Source organism: Vigna radiata, unplaced genomic scaffold, assembly GCF_000741045.1.
Source record: "Vigna radiata var. radiata cultivar VC1973A unplaced genomic scaffold, Vradiata_ver6 scaffold_340, whole genome shotgun sequence".
Taxonomy (NCBI): Eukaryota; Viridiplantae; Streptophyta; class Magnoliopsida; order Fabales; family Fabaceae; genus Vigna; species Vigna radiata.
Genome location: NW_014543233.1, coordinates 243886 through 266495, shown reverse-complemented (window position 1 = coordinate 266495; position 22610 = coordinate 243886). Strand labels below are relative to the sequence as shown.

At 36.7% G+C, this 22610-nt stretch overlaps 1 protein-coding gene and 1 long non-coding RNA gene across 6 annotated transcripts; one reads left to right on the top strand and one right to left on the bottom strand.

The window, feature by feature from the left end:
* The first annotated feature begins 89 nt into the window (after positions 1 to 89).
* On the top strand, positions 90 to 21534 carry LOC106753240. The gene is made up of 4 exons (XM_014635031.2): positions 90 to 333; positions 10171 to 10253; positions 10515 to 12192; positions 20691 to 21534. Exons 1-4 carry the CDS (start codon positions 156 to 158, stop codon positions 21380 to 21382), a joined length of 2631 nt encoding a protein of 876 aa, XP_014490517.2. The 5' UTR covers positions 90 to 155; the 3' UTR covers positions 21383 to 21534.
* On the bottom strand, positions 4145 to 19147 carry LOC106753241. 5 transcript variants are annotated; one of them, XR_002666755.1, is made up of 7 exons: positions 18897 to 19147; positions 18405 to 18800; positions 18170 to 18246; positions 17858 to 17962; positions 14723 to 14784; positions 14499 to 14592; positions 4145 to 4335 (listed from the first exon to the last, which is right to left on the bottom strand). It is a non-coding gene; the product is annotated as an uncharacterized LOC106753241 (long non-coding RNA). The 5 variants fall into 5 exon arrangements; XR_002666756.1 differs by lacking the exon at positions 14723 to 14784 and having other exon boundaries at positions 4147 to 4335; positions 18897 to 19130; XR_001375207.2 differs by lacking the exon at positions 4145 to 4335 and having other exon boundaries at positions 14231 to 14592; positions 18897 to 19127.
* Positions 21535 to 22610: the final 1076 nt, after the last annotated feature.

Here is a 22610-nt window from a genome sequence, read left to right as displayed (position 1 = left end):
AAAATTCACCAGTGCATTAGTTTATACAAGTTGATAATACTAAACTTGTAGAATAACTTGTTCAACAGGTCAATTATTGATACTCTTGTGTGACATGGATGTCGTGTGTATCACTTGATCTCCTAAATTAATTATCACACTGAACCTGGGTAGCTATGGGGAAGAGAATTCGTGAGAAAGAGTGTGCGTTGCCGAGTAGAAATTGCAGTAGTAGCCATCATACTCATCAAGGACGAGTTTGGGGAATTCTTCATGTTATAAAGTACCACCATTGGCGACCGGTCAAGAGAAGGATTACAAACAGAAGGCATGGTGGTGGAAGACCTGATGAAAGTAAGTCACAACTTTACCCTTTAAAGCCAAATATTTACTATCATAAAGTGGAAGATAAAATTTACCAGACTATAACACACGACACCACAAAGGAGAAAAAAGAATAGAACCATTGGTTTATTCTGACAGGGTTTTTGTAGACAAGTCACACTGTTTTTATTTGCACTTCTTATTATTAGATATGTGAAAACCTTCTTTTGTTACTAGAATAATGGAGGTTGTTAGTTTTGAATAAGTTTTGGTTATAGTATTATGTTTTTGTTATTTTAGATGTTTATGTTTTTGAAGTTGGCTATATACTCAGTATAGCACAAGAATAAATCTATCAATGGGGTATCAAGAGCCTCTCGTAGGCCTGATGAAGTATAGTAGTAGCTAGCCAACAAAGAGTGATGGTAAAAAACACTTTTGTACAATCTCCAATTCCTAAGTTTGATGGTCACTATAATCATTGGACAATGTTGATGGAGAATTTTCTCCAATCCAAAAAATATTGAGGTTTGGTGGAAATAGAAATTTATAGTGCATTTGCTGGAACGACATCCACTAAGGTGCAACAACGTCAAAGTGATGAACAGAAGCTTAAGGACTTGAAAGCGAAGAATTATCTTTTCAAGCCTTGGATCATTCTATTCTCGAGATGATTCTTAAGAAGGACACTGCTAAGGACAATATGGGACTCTATGAAGCAAAAGTAACAAGGTTCCATGCGTGTTAAGTGTGCTCAATTATAGGCATTAAGGAGGGAATTTGAAACATTCCATATGAAGGCAGGCAAGTCTGTGAATGATTATTTCACATGCACTCTTATGATTGCGAACAAGATGAAGGCTAATGGTGAAAATAAAAGTGACTCTGAAGTGATGGAAAAGATATTGCGCTCTATGACTCCACAATTCAACTATGTGGTATGCTCCATTAAGGAGGCACACAATTCAAACACTTTGTGCATTGATGAATTGCAAAGTCGTTTGCTAGGGCATGAACAAAGAATGATTATCCCATACCAAGAACAAGCCTTAAAGGTGACTTATGGGGATTCTTCCAATCGTAGACAAGGTCATGGACGAGGACGAGAATGGATAAATTTTGACAAATCCACTGTTGATTGCATTATCTGTTATAAACTAGGGTACTTCCAATGGGAATGTCAAAGCAAAGAAAGTAATTATACTGAGATTTCTGAAGAAATGTTACTAATGGCTCAGATGGGAGATGAACAACACTAGAGCACCAATTGGTTTCTAGATTCTATTTGCACCAATCATATGTTCAATAGAAAAGATTGTTTTTTCAATCTCAATGAACTATTTTTAGATAATGTAAAGGTCGACAATAATGCAACCTTGGTGGTGAAAGGAAAAGGAAATGTGCGGCTGCAGATTAACAATCAAATCCAGGTAATAAATGACGTTTTTTATGTGCCTGACTTGATAAATAACTTGTTCAGTATTGGACAACTTCAAGAGAAGGGCTTAGTTGTGCTTATTCAGCATAACAATTGCAAAGTATATCATTTTGACAAAGGTGTTATCATGAAATATGTGATGTCCTCCAATCGTATGTTCAAAATTGTACCAGTGTCTCTTGCCTCTGGTACAACTTGCTTCAAAACAATAATTGAAGATATTGGTCAATTATGGCATTGCCGCTATGGCTATTTGAGCTTTAATGGCCTCAACATTATCCAACAGAAAGACACGGTTGTGGGACTGCAACAGCTGACAAAACGCACAAAAGTGTGCAAAGAATGTCTAAATGGGAAGCAACAACGAAATTCATTGGCAAAGATGACTAATTGGATCTGAGTGGTCCTATTAAACCCTATTAAAACAAAAATAAGAAGTGTTTCATCTCTATCATTGATGATTGCACTCGAAAAACATGGATCTACTTTCCCCATGAGAAATCTGAAGCCTTCAAATTTTTCAAAGAATTCAAACCCGAAGTTGAACAAGAAGCAGATTTACATATTAAGAATCTTCGCACTGATTGTGAAGGAGAATTTACTTTATCAGAATTCTCTAATTTATGTGCTACACATGGAATGAACAGGCAACTCACTATCCCATACTCGCCTTAGCAAAATGGAGTTGCTGAACGAAATAATCTTTCTATTATGAATATGGTTCGCAGCATGATGATCACAAAAATGTATTCTGTAGTGGTTTTTGCCCGAAGCTGTTAATTGGGTAGTTCATGTTCTTAATCGCAATCCAAGTCCAAAACAAAACACCTGAAGAAGCTTGGAGTGGGCACAAACCTTCAGTTTGATACTTTAAGGTCTTTGGATGTGTGGCTCACGTCCATGTAGGACATAACTCTCGCACTAAACTAGATCAACGGAGTATTAAATGTATTTTATTAGGAGTTAGTGAAGAATCCAAGGCGTATAGACTCTATAATCCCACTATTAAACAAATAATTATTAGTCTAGATGTTGTATTTGAAGAAGATGGCTACTAGAATTGGGGAGACGAATTCACCAGTTCAATTCAATTTGAATTGAATTGGTGAGCCAATGAACATGATGTTCCAATGGACCCTACTCTAGAGGAAGAACTAAACTCCAACTCCTTGGTTTCTCTAAGAAAAAACACCATAGGACCCTTCCAAAATTCTATTTAGAACCTCTGTCTGGCCATCAGACTCTGGATGATAAGCAACGCTCATTTGCAACTGCGTTCCCTGTAACCTGAAAAGTTCCTTCCAGAATGAGCTGACTATCAAAACGGGCACCCCATGCAGCCTAACCACCTCCCTAGTGAAAACCTCTACTACCGTCCATGCTGTGTAAGGATGTTTCAAAGGAAGGAAGTGTCAGTCTTGCTTAGACGATCAACCATTACCAATACAACATTATGACCCTGTGACTTAGGGAGTTTTACTATGAAATCCATACTTACTTCCTCCCAAATAGCTTGCGGAATGGGTAATGGTTGCAACAATCCCTAGGGAGAAGATGACAGATATTTAAGTTGTTGGCTACCCAAACAGCTAGCCACAAAATCGGTGATAGACTTTTTCATTCCTACCCAGTACAAAGATTGAGCCACCCTGCGATAGGTCCTATAGACACTCGAATGTCCTCTCATGCTTAACGTATGAATGATCGAGGTCGTACCCAAATCAAATTAATATGCAATAAAGTGTAGTTTAAACTAGGAAGTGACTCCTAGGTCGTATCTCAAGGACCAAATATTGGTTCAGTCATTAGATCAAACACTTGGTGGGGGGGGGGGTTTATAGAAAAGTTTGTTAGAAAACAGGTTGGCTTCGTTTTACACCAAGAGGGGGGTGGGGGGGGGGGGGGAATTGGNGTTAGTTCAAAATTAAAATCTTTTCGCAATCTTGGTATGAAAATTCAAAGCTTTTGATCTTTCCTTGAAATGCAAGTAATGAAAATTTCAGTGCAGCGGAAAAATGTAGTTGACTGCTAAACAAAGATAGTCGACTGAAATAAAGAGTGCAAGGATAGAGAAAATCAAACACTGGTTTTTATACTGGTTCGGCCAACAATGCCTACATCCAGTGTCCTTCCAATCTTGGAAGCAAATGCACTATAATGGTTGCGGTTTTTACAAGAAGGAATTTATAGAAGCACCACGCAAAAATATAAATCTCCTCTCTAACCCAAAACCAAATATAGTTGCACACACAAAACCAAAATTGCAGCAAGAATCCCCTCTTCTGCAATCTACACCCATATTGAACAATCCTCAACGTGTAACCAGCACTCTTCATAGGATGCCAAGCCTATCACAGCACGCTTCACAGGTTGCCAAGCCTATCACAGTAGACTTCACAGGTTGCCAAGCCTTCAGTCAAATACAACAGTCTTCACAGAATGCCAAGCCTTCAGATCAAACAAGAAGCACCTTCTTTGTGTAGAAGTTGATCAATCAATGTGCGCAAAAGACTCCTCAATCTGAATCAGTCTCAAGAAAGATCACCATCGTCTTCTTGGAGAATTCTTGGAGCTTCCTAAACTGAGAACTTTCTCTGAAACAGGACAATGAAAATGTTAGATCACAAAAGTCTTTGAACAATTCATGTTCAATTCTATTTATAGTTTTCCTATTAGTCTTAGTCGAATAGCCTACTAATCCAGTCGACTGTATTAAAACAATTATAACAGACAGTCAACACAAAGGCTCGTCAGTCAACCAAATCAATGCACATTCATGACACTTGACCCAATCAGTCAATCCTAACTAACTTTTGAAAATATAGCCGTTGGAGCAAGTAGGCATAACAGAATTCCAAAAATAACAACAACACAGTCGAATAGGTGTTCCACACTGTCGACTAACTCATGAAAAAACACTTTGAAATTATTTTCATCTCAAAATCTCATCAAGCACATGTTCATAAAATCTGTACAAAGATTTTAGCTTAGTCGAATCCATTAGCAGTGTATTCGACTGAACCAGACCTTTGTCAGAACAAATATAAGTTCATAAAAGTGCTTGTGAGCTTTTCTTCAGAAATGTGCATAAGTAATCAAAATCATTTTATCGCACATTTCAATACAAGCATGTTCCGTCCATATAACACATATTCAATCATAGGAACACACATTGCAAATCAACAAAACATGTTCAACAAAAGCATTTTTCAAATCACTATAGTATATCAGATGAACATGTAAGCTTGGAACATAAGTACTGTTATTAAGCAATGTGTTGTCATCATCAAAAACCAGTTTGATATAGAGTTTGTGTTGTCAACAATCTCAACAAATTTTGTGCAAGGATATAAAACAAATAAAACCCGAATTGAAAAACATATTTAAAAACGGTTGGTCACTGGCTCAATTGTAACACTTCCAATCACAAATTAAAAACAATTGCACATTACTCTAACCTCTAATCTAGCACAAGCTAACCAACTAAGCGAAGATTAACCATGTTTTGATAAAAGCAAATTAAGCAAACGCAATGCTAATATTCAACCAATTTTGCACCATACAGTTTCATCAACTAAGCGAAGATTAGACACTAATTAGGCAACTAAGCGTATACCCAATTGCAAGTGCAAAACAGATTTAGTATTGGCCAAATCAGAGCAGCAAAAACACACTTCCAACTCAGAAATCTCATGGAAACGATGCAATTTCATTAATGCCCAATCAAGCAAACTTAAGCTACCATTAAAGCTGGATTAAAATAGCAAAAACGTAAGGGAATTCATTCTTGAAACGCAACAACAACAACAAAATGAAAGTGGAAGCATAAAAATGCAATTACATCTTCAACCAAACTAAAAAAACACAATTAAATATGGAAAACGAAATTGGACATCAACGAAATTGGGGATAACGAAATTGAAAAACAAAAATGAAAGAAGAACACAAAGCGAGAATGTAATGGCAATTAAAAACAAGATTCAATACATAAAGAGTGAATTGAAAGCAAACCTAAAAGCCCCAAAAAGTAGGGGGGGAGAAGAAAATGCACCAAAGCTTAGAAACCTAGAGAGAAAAGGTGAAAAATGAGGAAGAGAGGATGAGTGAAATTTGAATTAGGGTTTTAAAAGCCCTAAATAACAAAAATGCCCTTCCTATGAGCTTGACCTAAATGTTGACCAAAAATGGGCCCAAAATCATAAAGTTTGACCCAATTACATTATAAACGAATTTAAAATGAAATTAAACTATATTATTGACGTGGTCACACTCTTTTTGTCCCAAAATACGATTCCAAAATTATCCTGTAAATAATAATTGGAATAATTAGGCCCAAATAATTCAAATTAATTAAAATAAGAATTAATAGTCAAATTAAGCCCAAATAGTGAAAATGAGACAATAATGGAGAATTAAACACTATTCACTAATACATTTCGATGCGAAAAGCTAAGTGAATAGTAGAAAATAGTGATTTATCAATGCTGGTGGAATTGGAAACTTATCCAGTATGGTGGCTCTATTTAGCGCCCTATAGTTAATGCAAAAGCGCCAATTGTCGTCCTTCTTCTTGACCAGGATGACTAGGCTAGAGTAAGGGCTAATGCTGGGTCAGATGATCCCCATCCTTAGCATTTGCGCTGCTTGGTTTCAATTTCTCCCTACATCAAATGGGGATAGCAATAAGGGCATACATTCACTGGATCGGCCCTTTCCCTTAGCGGTATTCGGTGCACTATTCTTTATCGGGAGGCAGCCCCTTAAGCTCTTGAAACACTTCTGTGTACTGCATCAAAACCTACTCCAACTCCTATTGTTGCTTCCTTGTCAGCTCCTGGCTCGAGCCATATTATGTACTCGTTTCTGTTTGCCCTAAACTCCATACCAACTTCACCACCTTCACCTCCTTCATCTTCAATAACGCCTCAAGTTCTACCAGTTTCTTGGCCAACGTGGGATCCCCCTTGATCACCACCCGCTTATCCCTTTGTTTAAAGGCCATCATCAACTCACCGCAATTCAGCGTAACCTTTCCCAGCTTGGCCAACCAATTCACCCCTAGTATCAGGTCAACTCCCCCAAGTTCAAACAAATAGAACTGCTCCTCTATCTTAATTTCCCCCATGTTGACCGCCACCCTCTTATAGAGACCTTGGGTTTTATTCTTCTGGCCATCTCCAAGACACACCTGAAAGGGTGGTGTTGTCCTCTATGGGTAACCCCAATTCCTCCACCAATTCCCAAGATATGAAGTTGTGGCTAGCGCCACTGTCAATCAAGACAACCACCCTTCTTTCTCCTTCCCACCCTTCATCGTCTTGGGTTGGATGAGGCCTCCCACCGAAAACGAAGACAATTCCATCTGCCTTTAATCCATCCCTGCCATTTCCTCTTCTGTTTCTTCCTCTTCGTCTTTTTCATAGATCACCACTCTCAAGCTCCGTTCAAGGCATCGATGCCCTTGGTTAAATGGTCCTCCGTAGTGAAAACATCTACCTTCCTCTCACAGTTTAATGTACTCCAGGTATGGTAGGTTCCTCGTGCCTCATCCCCGATTGTAGCTTCCAATAGTACTACCTACCTTCGGCGGTGTGTTACCCAAAGTTCCCTCTTTCCTTACTGAACCCTCGCTCTCGGAGTTTCCCTGTCTCCCTTGGTTATTTCTGGTGGGTTCTGGTCTTGCTATTGTGCCCACGCTTCCTTGATACCGTCCCCAGGACTGTTGGTTCTTTGCCATGTTTTCGCCTCCTGTTCTGGAACCTCGGTGTGCCTCTTCCACATCCCTTGCGACCTCCATTACAGTCATTAATTCTTTTGGGTTTTGGGGCCGAATTTGGCTCCTTATGTCCTCTTGTAGGTCGACAAATAAATACCCTAGTAATTGATCCTCCGAAACCCCCTTTATTTGACCTACCAACATCTCGAAGTCCTGGACGTATTCATTCACTGTCGCCCTTTGCTTAATCACCGTTAATCGTTCAAACATGGTGCCCCTATCCCTGCCTCCAAATCTTCTCACCAACGCTTCTTTCAATCCTTCCCAAGAAAGCTTCTCTTTCCAAAATCGGAACCAATAGCCTGCGCTTCCTTCCATACAGATGTAGGTTAACCGTAGCTTCTTCCTCTCCGCCGTAGCTTCTTCCTCTCCGACACGCCCTGAATCTCGAAGAATTTTTCTACTTTGCTAACACAACCCAAAGGGTCGAGACCTTCAAAAGTGGGTAAGTCTACCTTCTTTACCCAACTGGGTTGTAACACGTTTCGTTCGTCGTCCTGCTCTTCGTCAGAACCTTCTCTCCTTCTCCTCCGATTTTTTTTAACAGATACTTGGCTTCCCTCCAAATTCCCATCAAGATTTCTTATTCGTCCTCGAAGAACTCGCGTGATTTCTTTAATTTCCTAGTGTAACGCCATAGTCTCCGCTTTCAAACCATCCATTATGATCTCTATGGCCTCCATTTGCCCCTCAATAACGTTCATCCTTCCCTCTACTCTACCTTCCAACGCACTCAACTTCCCTCCCCCCATATTGCCTCTCTCTCACAATGATCCGGTAGGTCAGAGCAATTGATAGGTTTTTATTTATGAAACTTATCTAAACCCATACTTACACACACCAAAAAAGAGCATAGATAACAAAAAAAATACTTATGTATTGATTTCTTCTTTAATCTGTATACATTCCCAACACCTAAGGGAGCCCAATTCCCCCTCCATAGGATAAAATAGTCCTGCCTATACATCAACTCTATTTATATAAGCTTATTCCCGCCCCTTAAGTGTTATTACAGTTAAGCTTCTAAAACTCCTTTCAATTTCACTCCTAACTTTTCTTTCTCCTCTCATAAACCCTATAGACCCTATCAAGATGTCAGTAAGTACAAAACATGTCTAGTGGTTCGGGGATATTCTCAATAATATGGAGTAGATTACAAGGAAGTGTTCGCCCATGTTACACGTATTAAGACTATACAATTAGTCATTGCTATCGCTGCTCATCATGGTTGGCCCATTTATTAGTTGAATGTCAAATTTGTCTTCTTGCATGTGGAGTTAAGTTAAGATATTTTTGTTGACCAACCACAAGGATTCGCTAAACAAGGGGAAGAAAGCAAAGTCTACAAGCTTAAATGTTCTCTATATGGCTTTAAAACAACCCCCCCCCCCTTTGATTTGCAAAATGTGAATATGAACCCACGTTATTCACTAAAGTGGTAGATAACAACTTTATGGTGGTAAGTTTGTATATGGATGATTTGATTTATATAAGGAATGATGATGAGTTGATGATGAAGTTCAAGCAATTAATGCAGTCTGAATTTCATATAACTTACCGGGGAAAAATGAATTTTTTCCTCGGTCTTGAAGCAAGACAACAAGTTGATGGTATTTTTGTTTCTCAAAAGAAATATGTGACAAATCTCCTAGAGAGATTTGGCATGAGAAATTCCAATTTTGCTCAAAATCCAATGGTTCCAGGAAACAAATTAGGCAAAGATGAAGAAGGAAAGGGAGTTGATACAACACTCTATAAGTAGATGGTCGGGAGTTTAATGTACGACACTACCACACGACCAGACATTATGTACAATGTAAGTCAACTTAATCGATTTATGGAATATCCAAAGGAGCTTCATTTTCAAGCAACAAAGCACATCATGCATTACCTCAAAGGAACTTATGAATTTGGACTATTCTATCAAAGAAATCAAGGAAAAGATTTGATTGGTTATACAGACAATGACTATGCCAATGACATTGAAGATAGAAAAAGCGCATCAGGCTATGTTTTCATGATGAGTAAAGTTGTTATTTCATGGAGTTCAAAGAAGCAACCAGTGGTGAGTCTCTCAACAATTGAGGTGGAATTTATAGCAGTAGTTGCGAGTTCCTGTCAAGCTGTATGGCTTAGACGCATACTTCAAACAGTGGGAAGAAATCAAACGAGTCCTACAGTTCTGTATTGTGACAATAGTTCTATCATCAAGCTGTCAAAGAACCTAGTAATGCATGGGAGGAGCAAACACATTGATGTATGCTTTCATTTTCTAAGGGATCTTACAAGGAATGAAATTGTTGAACTGCAAGATTGTAGCTCACAAGAACAATTAACAGATGTTATGACAAAGCCATTTAAGTTGAAAGATTTTATTTCAATGAGAAATGAGTTAGGGGTGGTTACAAATGTAAACTGAATATGTGTGATAGTTCAGTTTGAGGGTAAGAATATTAGATATGTGAAAACCTTTTACTGTTACTAGAATACTAGAGGTTGTTAGCATTGAATAAGTCTTGGTCTATATAATATTCTATTTCCGTTATTTTAGATGTTTCTGTTTTTAAAGTTGGCTATATATTCTGTATAGCACAAGAATAAATCTATCAATTCTATATAATACTTATGTGCCACAATTTCTTTCACTTTGTAGGAGTTGAAAGGCCAGGAACTTCGGATGATTCTGGACTTAACTCTACGCCACATAATTGTACGCCATGTGCAGAGTTTTCTAATGTAAGTAAACTAGAATACGTTTGTTGCTTTCAGTATATTTTTGGGTTGTTGCTTGTCGTTTCAGTATATGACCATGCATTATTGGTTCATTTTTTCCATTTAGAATGCTTATTTTATTATTAAGTAGATCGTAATCCCTGTTGAGTGTTACGGATTCTAATACTGACTTTGTCATCGTGCATTTTGGAGCATTACATGTTTATTTTTGTGTTGATAAGGGGAACATTGTGAAAGTAGAATCTAATTTGATGTTTGGTACAGTCCCCTTCTCCATCCAAAAGTTCTTCTATCAAATCCCGATTTAGGTCACTTCTCAATGAAGATATATGCAAAAGGAAAGGTCGACACAAGAGAAGCTCAACTTGCCCTGCAAAGACATCACTGCAAATACCTCATGCTGATTCTGTTCACAACTTGGAGGTTGACCCACTTAGTGAATTGTTACTAACTGTTGAGAGCCCTGAACCAGTTCTAAGAACCTTTCAGAACCATCTTGCAGAAGGAACACTGGATGTGTTATCACCAGTTTTCTCTGATAAATCAATTGTCAACAATGACAAATGCGTAGCTTGTGGTACAATTTTTTCTAGTGACACTTTGGAGCAAAGCAAGATTCATAAACACTTGAGCTCTCCTATTCAAGATGGCCCGGAAGAGAAGTTGTTTAATGCCAAGATACTCACGACTGATGCTTCACCCCACCTCTTCAGGGATTTTCTTGATGCATTGGATGTGATAAACGCAAACAAGAACTTTCTATTGGAATATATACAGGATCCAGGTTCTCCTTTGCCATTTCACACTCATCGTCAACAATCTTCGAAAGCTAATATTAGACCGACCAGATCTCTTTCATTTCCTATATCTACCTCATCATCTGGAAAGCAAGATTCTGATCCAGGTCAACTCATAAACCAAATGATAGATGATCTGTTAATTGCAGAAAAAAAGAACATACAAACTCAAAGTAACATGCCAAAGCCAAATGAATCCGTACATTACTGTTTACCGTGTAGTTCTTCGCATAATTTCGATCGAGTAGGTGAAGGAGATCCTAATTCGTCACCAGTTTCACCCCAGGTTCCCAACAATGTGCGAACTAGTCACTTCAAGGATCTTAGAAATAAGATGAGGCGCTTAATTGAAGAGGGAAGAAATGAAAGGCGTCGCATTACCATGGATGCCATACTTGACAAAATTCCTCGGGGAAAGAGACTTACAAAAAATATGAAGAAGTTGATTCATGACATGTCCAAAGATCCCACAGTCAATGGGGAAGGTGAAGAAAGTTCAACAAGTGGTTTTCAGAGCCGTCTCTCTTCTATGTCATTCAACAAGCGCCAACGATCACCCATGAGGAATTCTTCTCTAAAAGAATCAATTGGAAGATATTCGCAGTTGTACGATACTTGTTTTAATAGTGAAGGCAAGTATGCTAGGGTTGAAAACTCAAGAATCAAAGAACAAGAGGTAAATTCTATATTAAAGACCCCAAAATCCTTCAAAAGGTTTCTTTCAATGCCTAATTTGAAATCTTACTTTCACCACAATGAGGAGCCTTCTTTCCTTTTATCCCCCCAAAACTCAATGAAGAGGCATGGAAATAGAAACATCAGCGCAAATGACATTGATCATGACAATAGGAGGTTTAATCAAAGCGATGACTCAAAAAGTCAAATTTTTCCACCTACACTGGTTAATAACACAAATCAAGAAATCAGCTTGAAATCTGACCAAAAACAACTGATTGTCAGGAATGCTTCAAAATCAGGAATAAATTTTAGTGCTGAGGAAAAGGAAGATAACATGGGAATTGAAGGTTTAGAAAACTTGAGAGACCGTGGACAAGACATTGGAGCTGAAATAGAATACCCAGCGGAAGCAAACTCAGTCTTTTCTTCTGATACCAGCTTTCTTGACGTTTCATTTGATCTAGAAGGTATATTTGATCGTTTTATACTTGAGTATTTCATTTTGTCATCCATAACTTTTAACTTACCATGCTCTTATTTTTTCATGTTTGCATTTTGTGTGGGAGCACAACTTGTCTAATGTTGTAAGAAATTGCATAAGATTGAGTATTCCATCTTATGTAAGATTACAAGTTAATGGTGTTTGTAATTAAGATAAGAAATATTTTTTATTAAACATTAAGATAATAAAAAACAAAGTTGTCAAATCTGAGAGTTTATGTAAACTCATAAAAGTTTTGTAAACATAAATTTTAAACTTTGTAAACTCCTAACGAGTTTACTTCGTGTAAAAATATTTCAAAATATTTATAAATAATAAAATAGTTTAATATTTATAATGTTATAAATAACGTTTTTATTTTTTATAGGATTACTATAATTATTAGTTTATCATAGTATATATATTTAAATATTTTTCTTTAATATTATTAATCTTGTCATAATTTTAATTAAATATAGTTGATACTTCAATTTAAAAGACAAGTTGTTAAAGTTAATATTGGCCCAAAAGTTTAACATAGTAAAAGGAGGCCCAGTGATCTAGAATAATAAGTGACAGAGGACTCAATTTTACTTTAATATTAAATATTTTAATATTAAATATTTACATGCTAAAATAAAAAACATAAACACCGAAGATAGAAACGCATAATAGAGGGGATTAAAATCCTAACAATTTAATTTCTTTAATAAAAGCATAAACAATGTCATTTAGGGGTTGTAACGTTAAAATAGAAAGTTCACTCCACATGCAGAGCTCGAAGGAGGCGAAATCAGGAGCAACAACGATGAGCACGACAGCGAGCGCGAACCAAGTGAACGGAGCACGACCACGAGCTAGGCGAATGACGAACACGAAGGCGAGCCAACGAAAGTGTGACCACGAATGACAGCGAAACGTGACATTGCCCTAAGCTCAAAAGAACTTCCTCTTTCTTCGTTTCTTCCTATTTCAAACTCGCAAAATCCCTACAAAATCGCGATTCTAACCGAGCTCACCGAGTTTAGAATCGATTTCACTAAGTTTATTCGAAAATTGAGTTTCCTTTTGAGTTAACACGGAAGAGACCCTAGTACAATCAGGAGAAACAACACCGGTTACTTTTGTCCATAGGCACCAGTTCTTAAACCGAGGCATATACAGACGAGGTAAAAAGTCCATAACTTTATGCCTCGGTTATGAACTGAGTCAAAAAAGTGAAAGATTTCGCCTCGGTTCAAAGATAACCGATGCAATAGATTTTTCATTTTTTTTTATTTTTTTAACAGGATTTTATGCCTCGGTTCCCTCTGAACCGAGGCACTATGTCTTTTTATTTTTAAGTAACCATTCAACACGTTTGAGACTGCAGAAAGAGAAAAAGAATAGATGGGAGAGATTATCAGAACTGGGACTATGGATTACGCAATAGACTCCCTGATAGCCACAATTCATAACTCAGTAGGTGCACCTTGTTGACACTTATATCAATTAGGAAAAAATTATTCAAAAGAATCCTGCCTTTTCTCTCGGCTTTGCACAATGGATGTGGAGAAAAGATCCAAGTTGCTCTAAATTTGTAATCTGCTGCACTAGTTATCCAATGCTCATAAATCCAAATTTCCTTAATTTCCTAGCCATCAACGCATGCACTCATGGGCTGTTTTCCAACAAAATGTTGTTCCAAATTCAAGGACTCAAAAAGGAAGGGTAGTTGTTGCTTGTTTTTACGGGTTCAGCTCACCAATCTTTACTACAATCTTTCCTAGAGTAATATGCACAAATAGATCACACCAAAGTCCAACAATGTATCTAAGATGACAAACAAGATGTTTCAGAGAATGTGAGAATTTATTTGAATGCAGGACTTTCTTGGTCAGTTGGTCCTAGGAATATAAACAACTAAAGAATAACATATACCATAGATTAAATTATACAATACAGTGTCAGATTAGGAAATTATTGCCATGGGACAAAGAGAATCTAACTTCAATCATTCAGAGCAAGTAAATAGTTAAACATAATGAAACATAAATACACAACATCAAAATCATTTGACCCAAACTTCCTGTACACAGTGTGTTCCCCCAAGAAACTTACAGACACACACAATCACTAACCAAACTTATTTACTCACTCTTTTGATAAATTATACCAAGGATGTGAAAGCTTTTGAGCAAAATCCCCTCTAAACAAGCATCATTGCATATAGTATTAGATGAATTGTTCTTGTTTAAAAAAAAATTTAACAATAGAATGGAAATAAAACTACTTTCAAAGTAAATCATGTACCATCGTTAGTTACAATAATTAGCCCAGTAGTAGCAACATCAAGGCGCCTTACAGTAAATAGCCGTGGTATAGGTACCCCTAAATGCTTTTTACCCTGGAAAATGATATATCATGTCAAAAAGAGTTATCCAATGCCCGAACTAAACTATTTAAGATCAAAGAGTTCAAAATAAAAATCTACTATAAATGAAATACAAATTAATAAAGCTCATAGGATCACGTACCCAAGTCTTCAAAAAATCATCAAATAAACTTATCATAGATTTAGACTCGTTCTCCATAAATCCTTAAAGGAGAAAAATATAGAGAGGTAAATGAATTAAATTTCTCCAGCAAGCTAAAATCAATGTATAGACGTCTATAAAATTCTTATCTAAATTCCCTGAAAAAGCTGTAAGTAATTAAGTTGACATTACCTTACAAGAAAAAAATTAATTCAAAGTGTTCATGGAAAAAAAAATTCTTCACAAACCGTAACGCTCAACATACGCTTTCAGTTTGTTCAAGGCCAAAGAAACCTTCTGAAGTTACCTTTTGGGAAGCCGGTTCCTATTCACATAGATAACATCCTTCGCAGGTTCAACTTTAGTCTACACTCACATAATTCATAGAAAATGAAATCACTATGACAAAGGAGAAAAGGAATAAACTTTCACTCTTAACCAAAACCCCCACAAAGGAGAAAAGGAATAAACTTTCACTCAAAGCAAATTCCAGTAGAGAACTCGGGTCATCAATTCGATCAACCCTCAGAAGGGAAACCGTGAAAAAGAATTAAATTTTAACATTAGAAAATCCAGAAACAGTGAATCAAGAGAAAACCCACAAAATACCCTAAAAGGGCTCAAAAAACCCTAGAAATTTAAAGGAAGGGGACTGAAAGGAAGGGCTTCGAGGATACAATTCGGTCCTCGGGAACCTAAAACCCAATGGGTAGGCAAAGCGGTGGGCGGTGGTGGTGCGACAGCAAAGGCAGTGGAGGCGCGGCAAGAAATGAGTGAATAAGTGGTGGTGGAGGCGTAGCAAGGGAAGGGACGACGGTAGAGTGGGCGACGACGACGACAATTGCAGGGACGAAGGTAGCAGAGTGGGAGAACAATGGTGCACCAATTCTCGTAGCAAATGGATGCAGCGTAGGGAAAACAGAGAAAGTTCAGACATGCAAGATGAAGAACAGAGGCTACGAGAAAGGAGGAAAATGCGAAAGAAGATGTAGGTTTAGGCGAGGAAGAAAATGTAGGTTCAACTAGCCAGAGAGAAAATGTAGGTTCAACGAGGAAGAAAGAATATGCACAGTCTAGGGTAACTTACACAAAAGTAAAAATTGTAAATGAGCATAATGCTTCGGTCATTCAACTAATCGATGCCTAAGCTTAACCAAATGTTAATAGGCCTTGGTTCCCTTTAAAAGCGAGGCATAATCTTCAAACATATGCTTCGGCTCTAGCAACTACCCGATACAATAACCCAGTCATGTCCATGCTTCAAGCGGAGAGCGTGGGTTACAGAGGTTTTGGTAGGTGTATAGACATCGGCTTTGCTACCAACCGATGCAATAGGACCTTTTCAAAAAAGATGTCAACCAATAGCTGATTTGCAGAGCTCTGTGCAGAGGTATAGGTATCAAGTATGCAACTAACCGATGCAATATGCCTCTTCCACCTCGGGTTTTTTACTAGTGAGAGAACTAGGAATGCAAACTCATCCGAGTTAACGAGTTAACTCACGAGTTTGATAACCTTGATCATGAGGTAATATAGATATGAAGGTACCCTTCCAAATAAAAGATGATTCCATTAAGGAATTCAAATGGATATAAATAAGAACAATGAAAAAAGCATAAAAAGGACGTGAACATTAGAGCATAAGAACATAAAGACCTTAAATAAAAGAAGCAATAAATTGAAAGAAATGGAGAGGAAGAAGAAGGAGATGGCTGCACACTGATGGTTCAGTCCATGATGAGTGGTTCCCTTATATAGGCTTGGAAGGGATCTCTTACCAAATACACAAAGATGTATTCTAAAAGGTAGGACAAGATAAACTCAAGCTACACAAGATGACCTAGGCAACACACTCTTACTCTCTAAGCATTCCATGTAATGAGCAAAGTTCTCCTTATTAGGTCTATAGAGGAGGGGGTTCATTGGGGAGATACAACACTAATGAGATCTAAGCCCAACCACATAAGAGATTGACACCACTCTCTACCCAAAACCTTAAGATAATGGGTAATAGGTCTTCACCTTTATATAATGTTCTACTTTCTCATTTCAACCTAATGTGAGACTTAGAATAACATTTGAAATTCTAACAATCTCCCCCTTCAAGGTTGAGTCCTTCCACATTGGTATACTCCCTCTCCAATGGAAGCATTCAAGTACCCCTCTGCATATCGTCGTTCATCTTAATGGGACATGCTTACCTGGAACCCTTTACCAGGAAGACTTTCGATGCAGGGACCATTGTTCTCATCTGAGGCTAACATGGCTTTAATACCAGTTGTTGGGTCTATAAAGGAGGGGGTTTCATTGGGGAGATACAATACTAATGAGATATAAGCCCAACCATAAAAGGGATTGACACCACTCTTTACCCAAAACCTTAAGGAAATGGGTTAATAGGTCTTCACCTTTATATAATACTCTACTTTCTCATTTCTACCCAATGTAGGACTTATAATCACACTTGAAATTGTAACACTCCTATCCTCTAAACATAATGGTGCTTTCTCAAACTAGCACTACTAAAAAAAGTGCATAGTTAACGCTTTTTAAGTGTTATCTATATATGGGCTATCTATTAATAGATAGTGCTTCTTCTAAAAATAGCATTATCTATTATCAGCCACCAATAGATAACGCTTTTTTAAATAAGTGTTATCTATTGTTAGCAACCAATAGGTGGCGTTTATTTAAAAATGCGCTATCTATTGGTTTAAATTTTTTTTAAAATAAAAGTAATTAATTTTAGAATAAAATATTTCAAAAAATATTTTTTGAAAAGAAATTATAAAATATTGGTTCTATTATGTACGAACTCACGCTATCTATCGGTTCTATTATATACAAAAAATATAAAATATTGAGAAAAATAAGACAAAGGTCTCAAAAAGAATGTTCACTAATATGAATAAAAACTATTGGTACAATAATATTTCAAAATATAATCATTAAGTCATCTAGTACGTGTCATGATATGACATTGTTTTATAAGATAATATATACAGACATAAACATGTACATCACCATAGCATAACCTATAAGCATGTACTAATTACATGTAAACATCAATCTTCCCCAACTTCAAGGAAGTAATACATTTTCATAATTTACTTTCAATGTTTCAAAAGAATATACCCCCAAAACCTTCTTACATCCTTCAATCTCAATTTCTCTTTCCCTCAGGGCATTCTCAAGGTTATCTGTCTCAGCTCTATCCTTTTGTGCCAGTTCACACAATTTCTAGGAAACCAAAAGCTGCAAGTGTTAGTAACAGGAAAACATAGCACAATACAACAGATGTTACCAAAATACATTTCAACTAACATATACATTTTGCTATTATGAGACCTTCAAAACCCTTTCCTCCTATCCTATTTGAAAGCATTGCAATGAAGTTCACATATTGGAATAACAAAATCAGACAATGTAATTGACATTATTGTATACCTGACACTCCTCAAATTATGTTTATTTTCTTCCCTGAGCTGCATGTTTCTCTCACGAAGTAAGTTCATTTCTCTGACCTACAAAATATTTAAAAAAGAATCAACAAATTATTTGATTAATTAAACAATAACACCACTAAGAAACACTTAAATTGAAATCTATAATCCTATTGTGTTTGCAAGAAACAAGCCAAAGATAATATAGAAAAGTAGATTTTGATGAAAGGATTCTCAACCTGGATTTATAGCGATTTAACTCTTCTTCAGTAAAAAAAATGATTTTGATTTTGCATACTCAGATTCTAGTGATGCATGTGCAGACCCCAATTTCGAACCCTATCTGAACCCTAATTCGAACACTATCTGAAACACGAAGCCCATTGTCATTGTCACCTTAAAACCGGAGGAGGACACAAACCCTCACGCCATAAAGACATCACCGTCGTGGTACCCACCGCGCCACGAAGATGAAGGTCGCGCTTGACCGCCAAAACTTGCCTCTCCTATCTCGCAAAAACGAACCCGAACCGGAAACGGAGGAGAAAAAAACCTCCCCCCTTGCCGCACTACTTCTTGCGCAACGAAGAATCCCAAAAACCTTATTTGCACTCACTCTTGCCACTTTGCCTACTCTAGGGTTTTCAAAAAGGAAGAAATAGAAAATAGGAATGAGAAATTACTAGAAAAGAAAACAAACGAGAAAAGAAGGAGGGAACGAGAGAACATACTTGAACCCAATAGATGAACAGAGCAAAACGAAGCACGAAAATTAACTAGTGAAACCAAAAACAAAGTGTAAGCCAAACGAATGAAACAATGCATGAAATCGATCAATCCTCTTAGAAGCACGAAGGAGAAATGGAAAAACGAAGGAGCATGAAGATGAAATGAAACTCAAAACCTCTTTTAATTTTTTTTAATGGTTCAGTAGTAGATAATGCTTATTCAAAGAAATGGTATATACTGTGTCTAAATAGATAATACTTTTTTAAAAGTCTTGTCTCCATATGGGTTTCTTCTAATTTGACCAAAAATAGGCTCGAAACTGAATTCTGGCCCAAAATTAAAAGAATTAAAATTAGAAACGAAATTAAAAACAATTGTTGATGTAAAAAATAATAAATGACATGGCCACACTCTTGTTGTCCCAAAATATGATTTCAAAATTTGTCCAGTAAATAATAATTGGAATAATTAAGCCCAAATAATTCAAATTAATTAAAATAAGAATTACTAGTTAAATTAAGACCAAGTAGTGAAAACGAGAAAATAATGGAGAGTTAAACACAATTCACTAATAAAATTTGGTGAGGAAAGCTAAGTGAATAGTACAAAATAATATTTATCACTATTCATGGGTGACAACTCGAGCTACACTCGCTGGAAGCAATGGTGGTGCATGCGCGCATTGAGTGAGACCATATGTGCGCTGGGCGCGGTCCAGTCAGGGAAGTCTTGCAACACTTCACTCTAAATGAGATAGTTCTTCACTTCTACTAGCTTTAGAATGTCTTCTAGGTCCTCTTGAAGTCTTCTAGCCATTCCTCTAGTGATGGGACCTTGATTGAAAGGTAGGCTTGGTCCTTGATTGGTAGATGAGCTTGGGCCTAAGCTATCACTGGAATGGATGGTGTTTGATTGGTAGTGATCATGGGTTGAGAAAATATTTTGGAAGTAATGTAAACTGGAGTCATAGTTTTTTTAAAGTAGTTTTAAAATATTATCTACACGTTGTGAAAGAAATATTTGATGGAATAAAAAAAATGTGGGGATAGTAGAATGTGAAAGTATAGTAGTTGGAAGAGGTTTATTTTTTAGTTGTGTAGTTGTTGTCATGCTTCAAATGAAAATGCACATAGGTATATAGATCTCATCTCACTTAAATGATTATTCTAAAAAATTATAACTAGAACCTATATAAAATGTTCTAGATGTTTAACTATATTGAATATTATGGGTTTTTCCTCCTATCTTAGTCTTTTTTATAATGTTCTAGAATTTGCATTACTTGATGTTATTTCTTATATGTTTTGTTATGGCTCTTGTACAATTAGAATTGAAATTTTTATGTAAATAACTCACCTACTAAAAGTTTTCATTAAAAGTCAACATAGTTGAAACTCCAATTCACATAATAACAGTCGGAGGATGGCGTAGCTATTATATTTCATGTGCAAATACTTTAGTCGTCTAGATAAAATCGTATACTTTAAACTCGAATGGATCTTAAGAGATGGATTTTGTTTGTCACCATCAACGTGGATGAAGCAATGGCTTGAAATCTAATTTTACATTAGATACTTGAAATACTTCAATTGTTTACATTCTGCAACGAGAAACACACTTCAATTTATTTTTTGTGCGAATGATAGCCTCATCTGGTTTGCTTTGAATTAGCCATTCCTTATAAAAACTCAATGTATAAATTTTCAGCAAAATCTTGCTCAACCTGATTCATTGTTGCATGGCTACAGCTGTTGATTTTATATTTACTAATATTGATCATTTCATGGTTACTACAGAAGAATTAAACTCAGAATTAAAGCAAGGGCAAGATGATGGATTGGATCAAATGTCAGAGCAGCAAGAGGGTGAAGAAAATCACCCGGAGGCGGGTGAGAATTTTCAAAACCTTGGAACTCTAAGTGAGAGCTTCAACTATGAAATTCCATGTATTGAAGTTGATCCATGTAATGAAGCAGCATTTAATTATGTGACAAAGGTTTTAGATCTCTCAGGGTTCACTGGCCAGGATTCCCTAGGGATATGGTATTCTGATAACCAACCAGTTGGTCTTTCAATATATGAAGAATTGGAGGGTTGCTTGCTTCTTGATCCTGATTGTTCTGGTAACAGTGGCGAAGGTGGAGAATGTAATCACCTGCTTCTGTTCGATATAGTAAATGAAGCGTTGTTGGAGATTTTTGGAAGATCATACAACTATTATCCAAGACCCTTGTCTACTCTCTCCCATGTTCATCCACTGCCAACAGGAGAAAATGTGCTCTATGATGTGTGGAAGCTTATTAGCTGGTATCTGAACTCAACAATATCTGACAGTTACATATCATTGGATTATTATGTGAGCATAGATCTATCAAAATATGATGGGTGGATGAATCTTCAATTTGATTCTGAATGTGTGGGGCTTGAGATAGATGACTTGATTTTTGATGATCTTTTGGAGGAAATAATATTCACCCAGTTTACCTAAGTTATACGAGCTCTATAGTTTCTCCATACCGTGATAAAATTTGTGTAAGAGTTAATGTAGGTTCTACTTCTACTGTTATTCTTATCCAATTTCTTTTGATTGAATACTTCAGGCCAATGCATCTATTAATTAATGATTTAAAAATACTTTTATTGGACAATATTCATCAAACTTTAATTCTTTTACAAAAGTTTTATGATTTTGGTTATTTAATATGTGTAAGCTTAATTTAAATTTTGTCGCACAGTGCTTATTATTTCACGAATTTTATCATTTTTAGGTATATTTTTCACTATTTGGAATTTCATATTTGCTTATTCAACGATTTTATTTTTCTGCATAATCTGCATCATGTTTTTCAATTTTTTGTACACCCTTAATCATAGTGGCAACAAAACATGTTTAAAAAAAAAATTGTGATACAATTGCTTTTTATATTAAAACTAAAAATGACAAATAGACTAATTTACTACAAAAATAATATATAATAGGAGGGTTTTTTTTTCAGCGTTTTCAAAAACCCCTCTTAGTTTTTGATGGTCTCAAATGAAAAACCGCAGTAAAGTTTTCATTTAATTATTTTAAATATTTATCAAAATGTTTCCTTCTCTCGCGTCTTTAAATTCCTAATTTTTCAATGTTCGCGCTTCTCAGTTTCACATTCTTATTTCTCTACTACGCAGCTCACATTTCTTTCTTCTCCATTTCTTGGTTTTTACTTTTTTTTCCCTTCTCAGCTTTCCCTAAACCTTCTTCTATCAATCCTTGTGCACGCGAATCAACGATGTCCACCCCCATTCGCTGCTAGCGATGTCTGCGCAATCGTCGACTGTGCCCTCGCTGCCATGGCCAAAGGCCGAACTCGTTGGAGTAGCGTGATTCTCGTAAATCTGTTTGGCCAGTAGAAGAGGAGGCACCACATGAAGGCCAGGAAGTCCTGCGCTGGATTGATGAAGAAGAGGACACCGAAGATTCAAAAAACGACTTCGCCACTGTAAAAGAAAGCGCGCTCACTTGAGCCTTCGGCTGATTGCCCAGCCAATGCCGCATTTTTGGATGCATATTTTGCAGAAGATGGTGTACCAGTCAAAAATTCTAATGCAATTTGTATCTTTGAGAAGTATGCTGGGGATATCATCTAGCACCACACATAATCAAAACTCCATGATGAGGAGGTAGTACACTCGTAGGTGTTTTAAATTGTTGGACCAGCAGAGAAGAGAGGTGC

Excerpts from the sequence above, each read along its gene's own strand:
- LOC106753240 (XM_014635031.2), top strand. The coding sequence starts at position 156 with ATGGGGAAGAGAATTCGTGAGAAAGAGTGTGCGTTGCCGAGTAGAAAT. Across the intron at positions 334-10,170 it reads TGGTGGAAGACCTGATGAAA|GAGTTGAAAGGCCAGGAACT; the intron begins GTAAGTCACAAC and ends TTCACTTTGTAG. Across the intron at positions 10,254-10,514 it reads CATGTGCAGAGTTTTCTAAT|TCCCCTTCTCCATCCAAAAG; the intron begins GTAAGTAAACTA and ends TGTTTGGTACAG.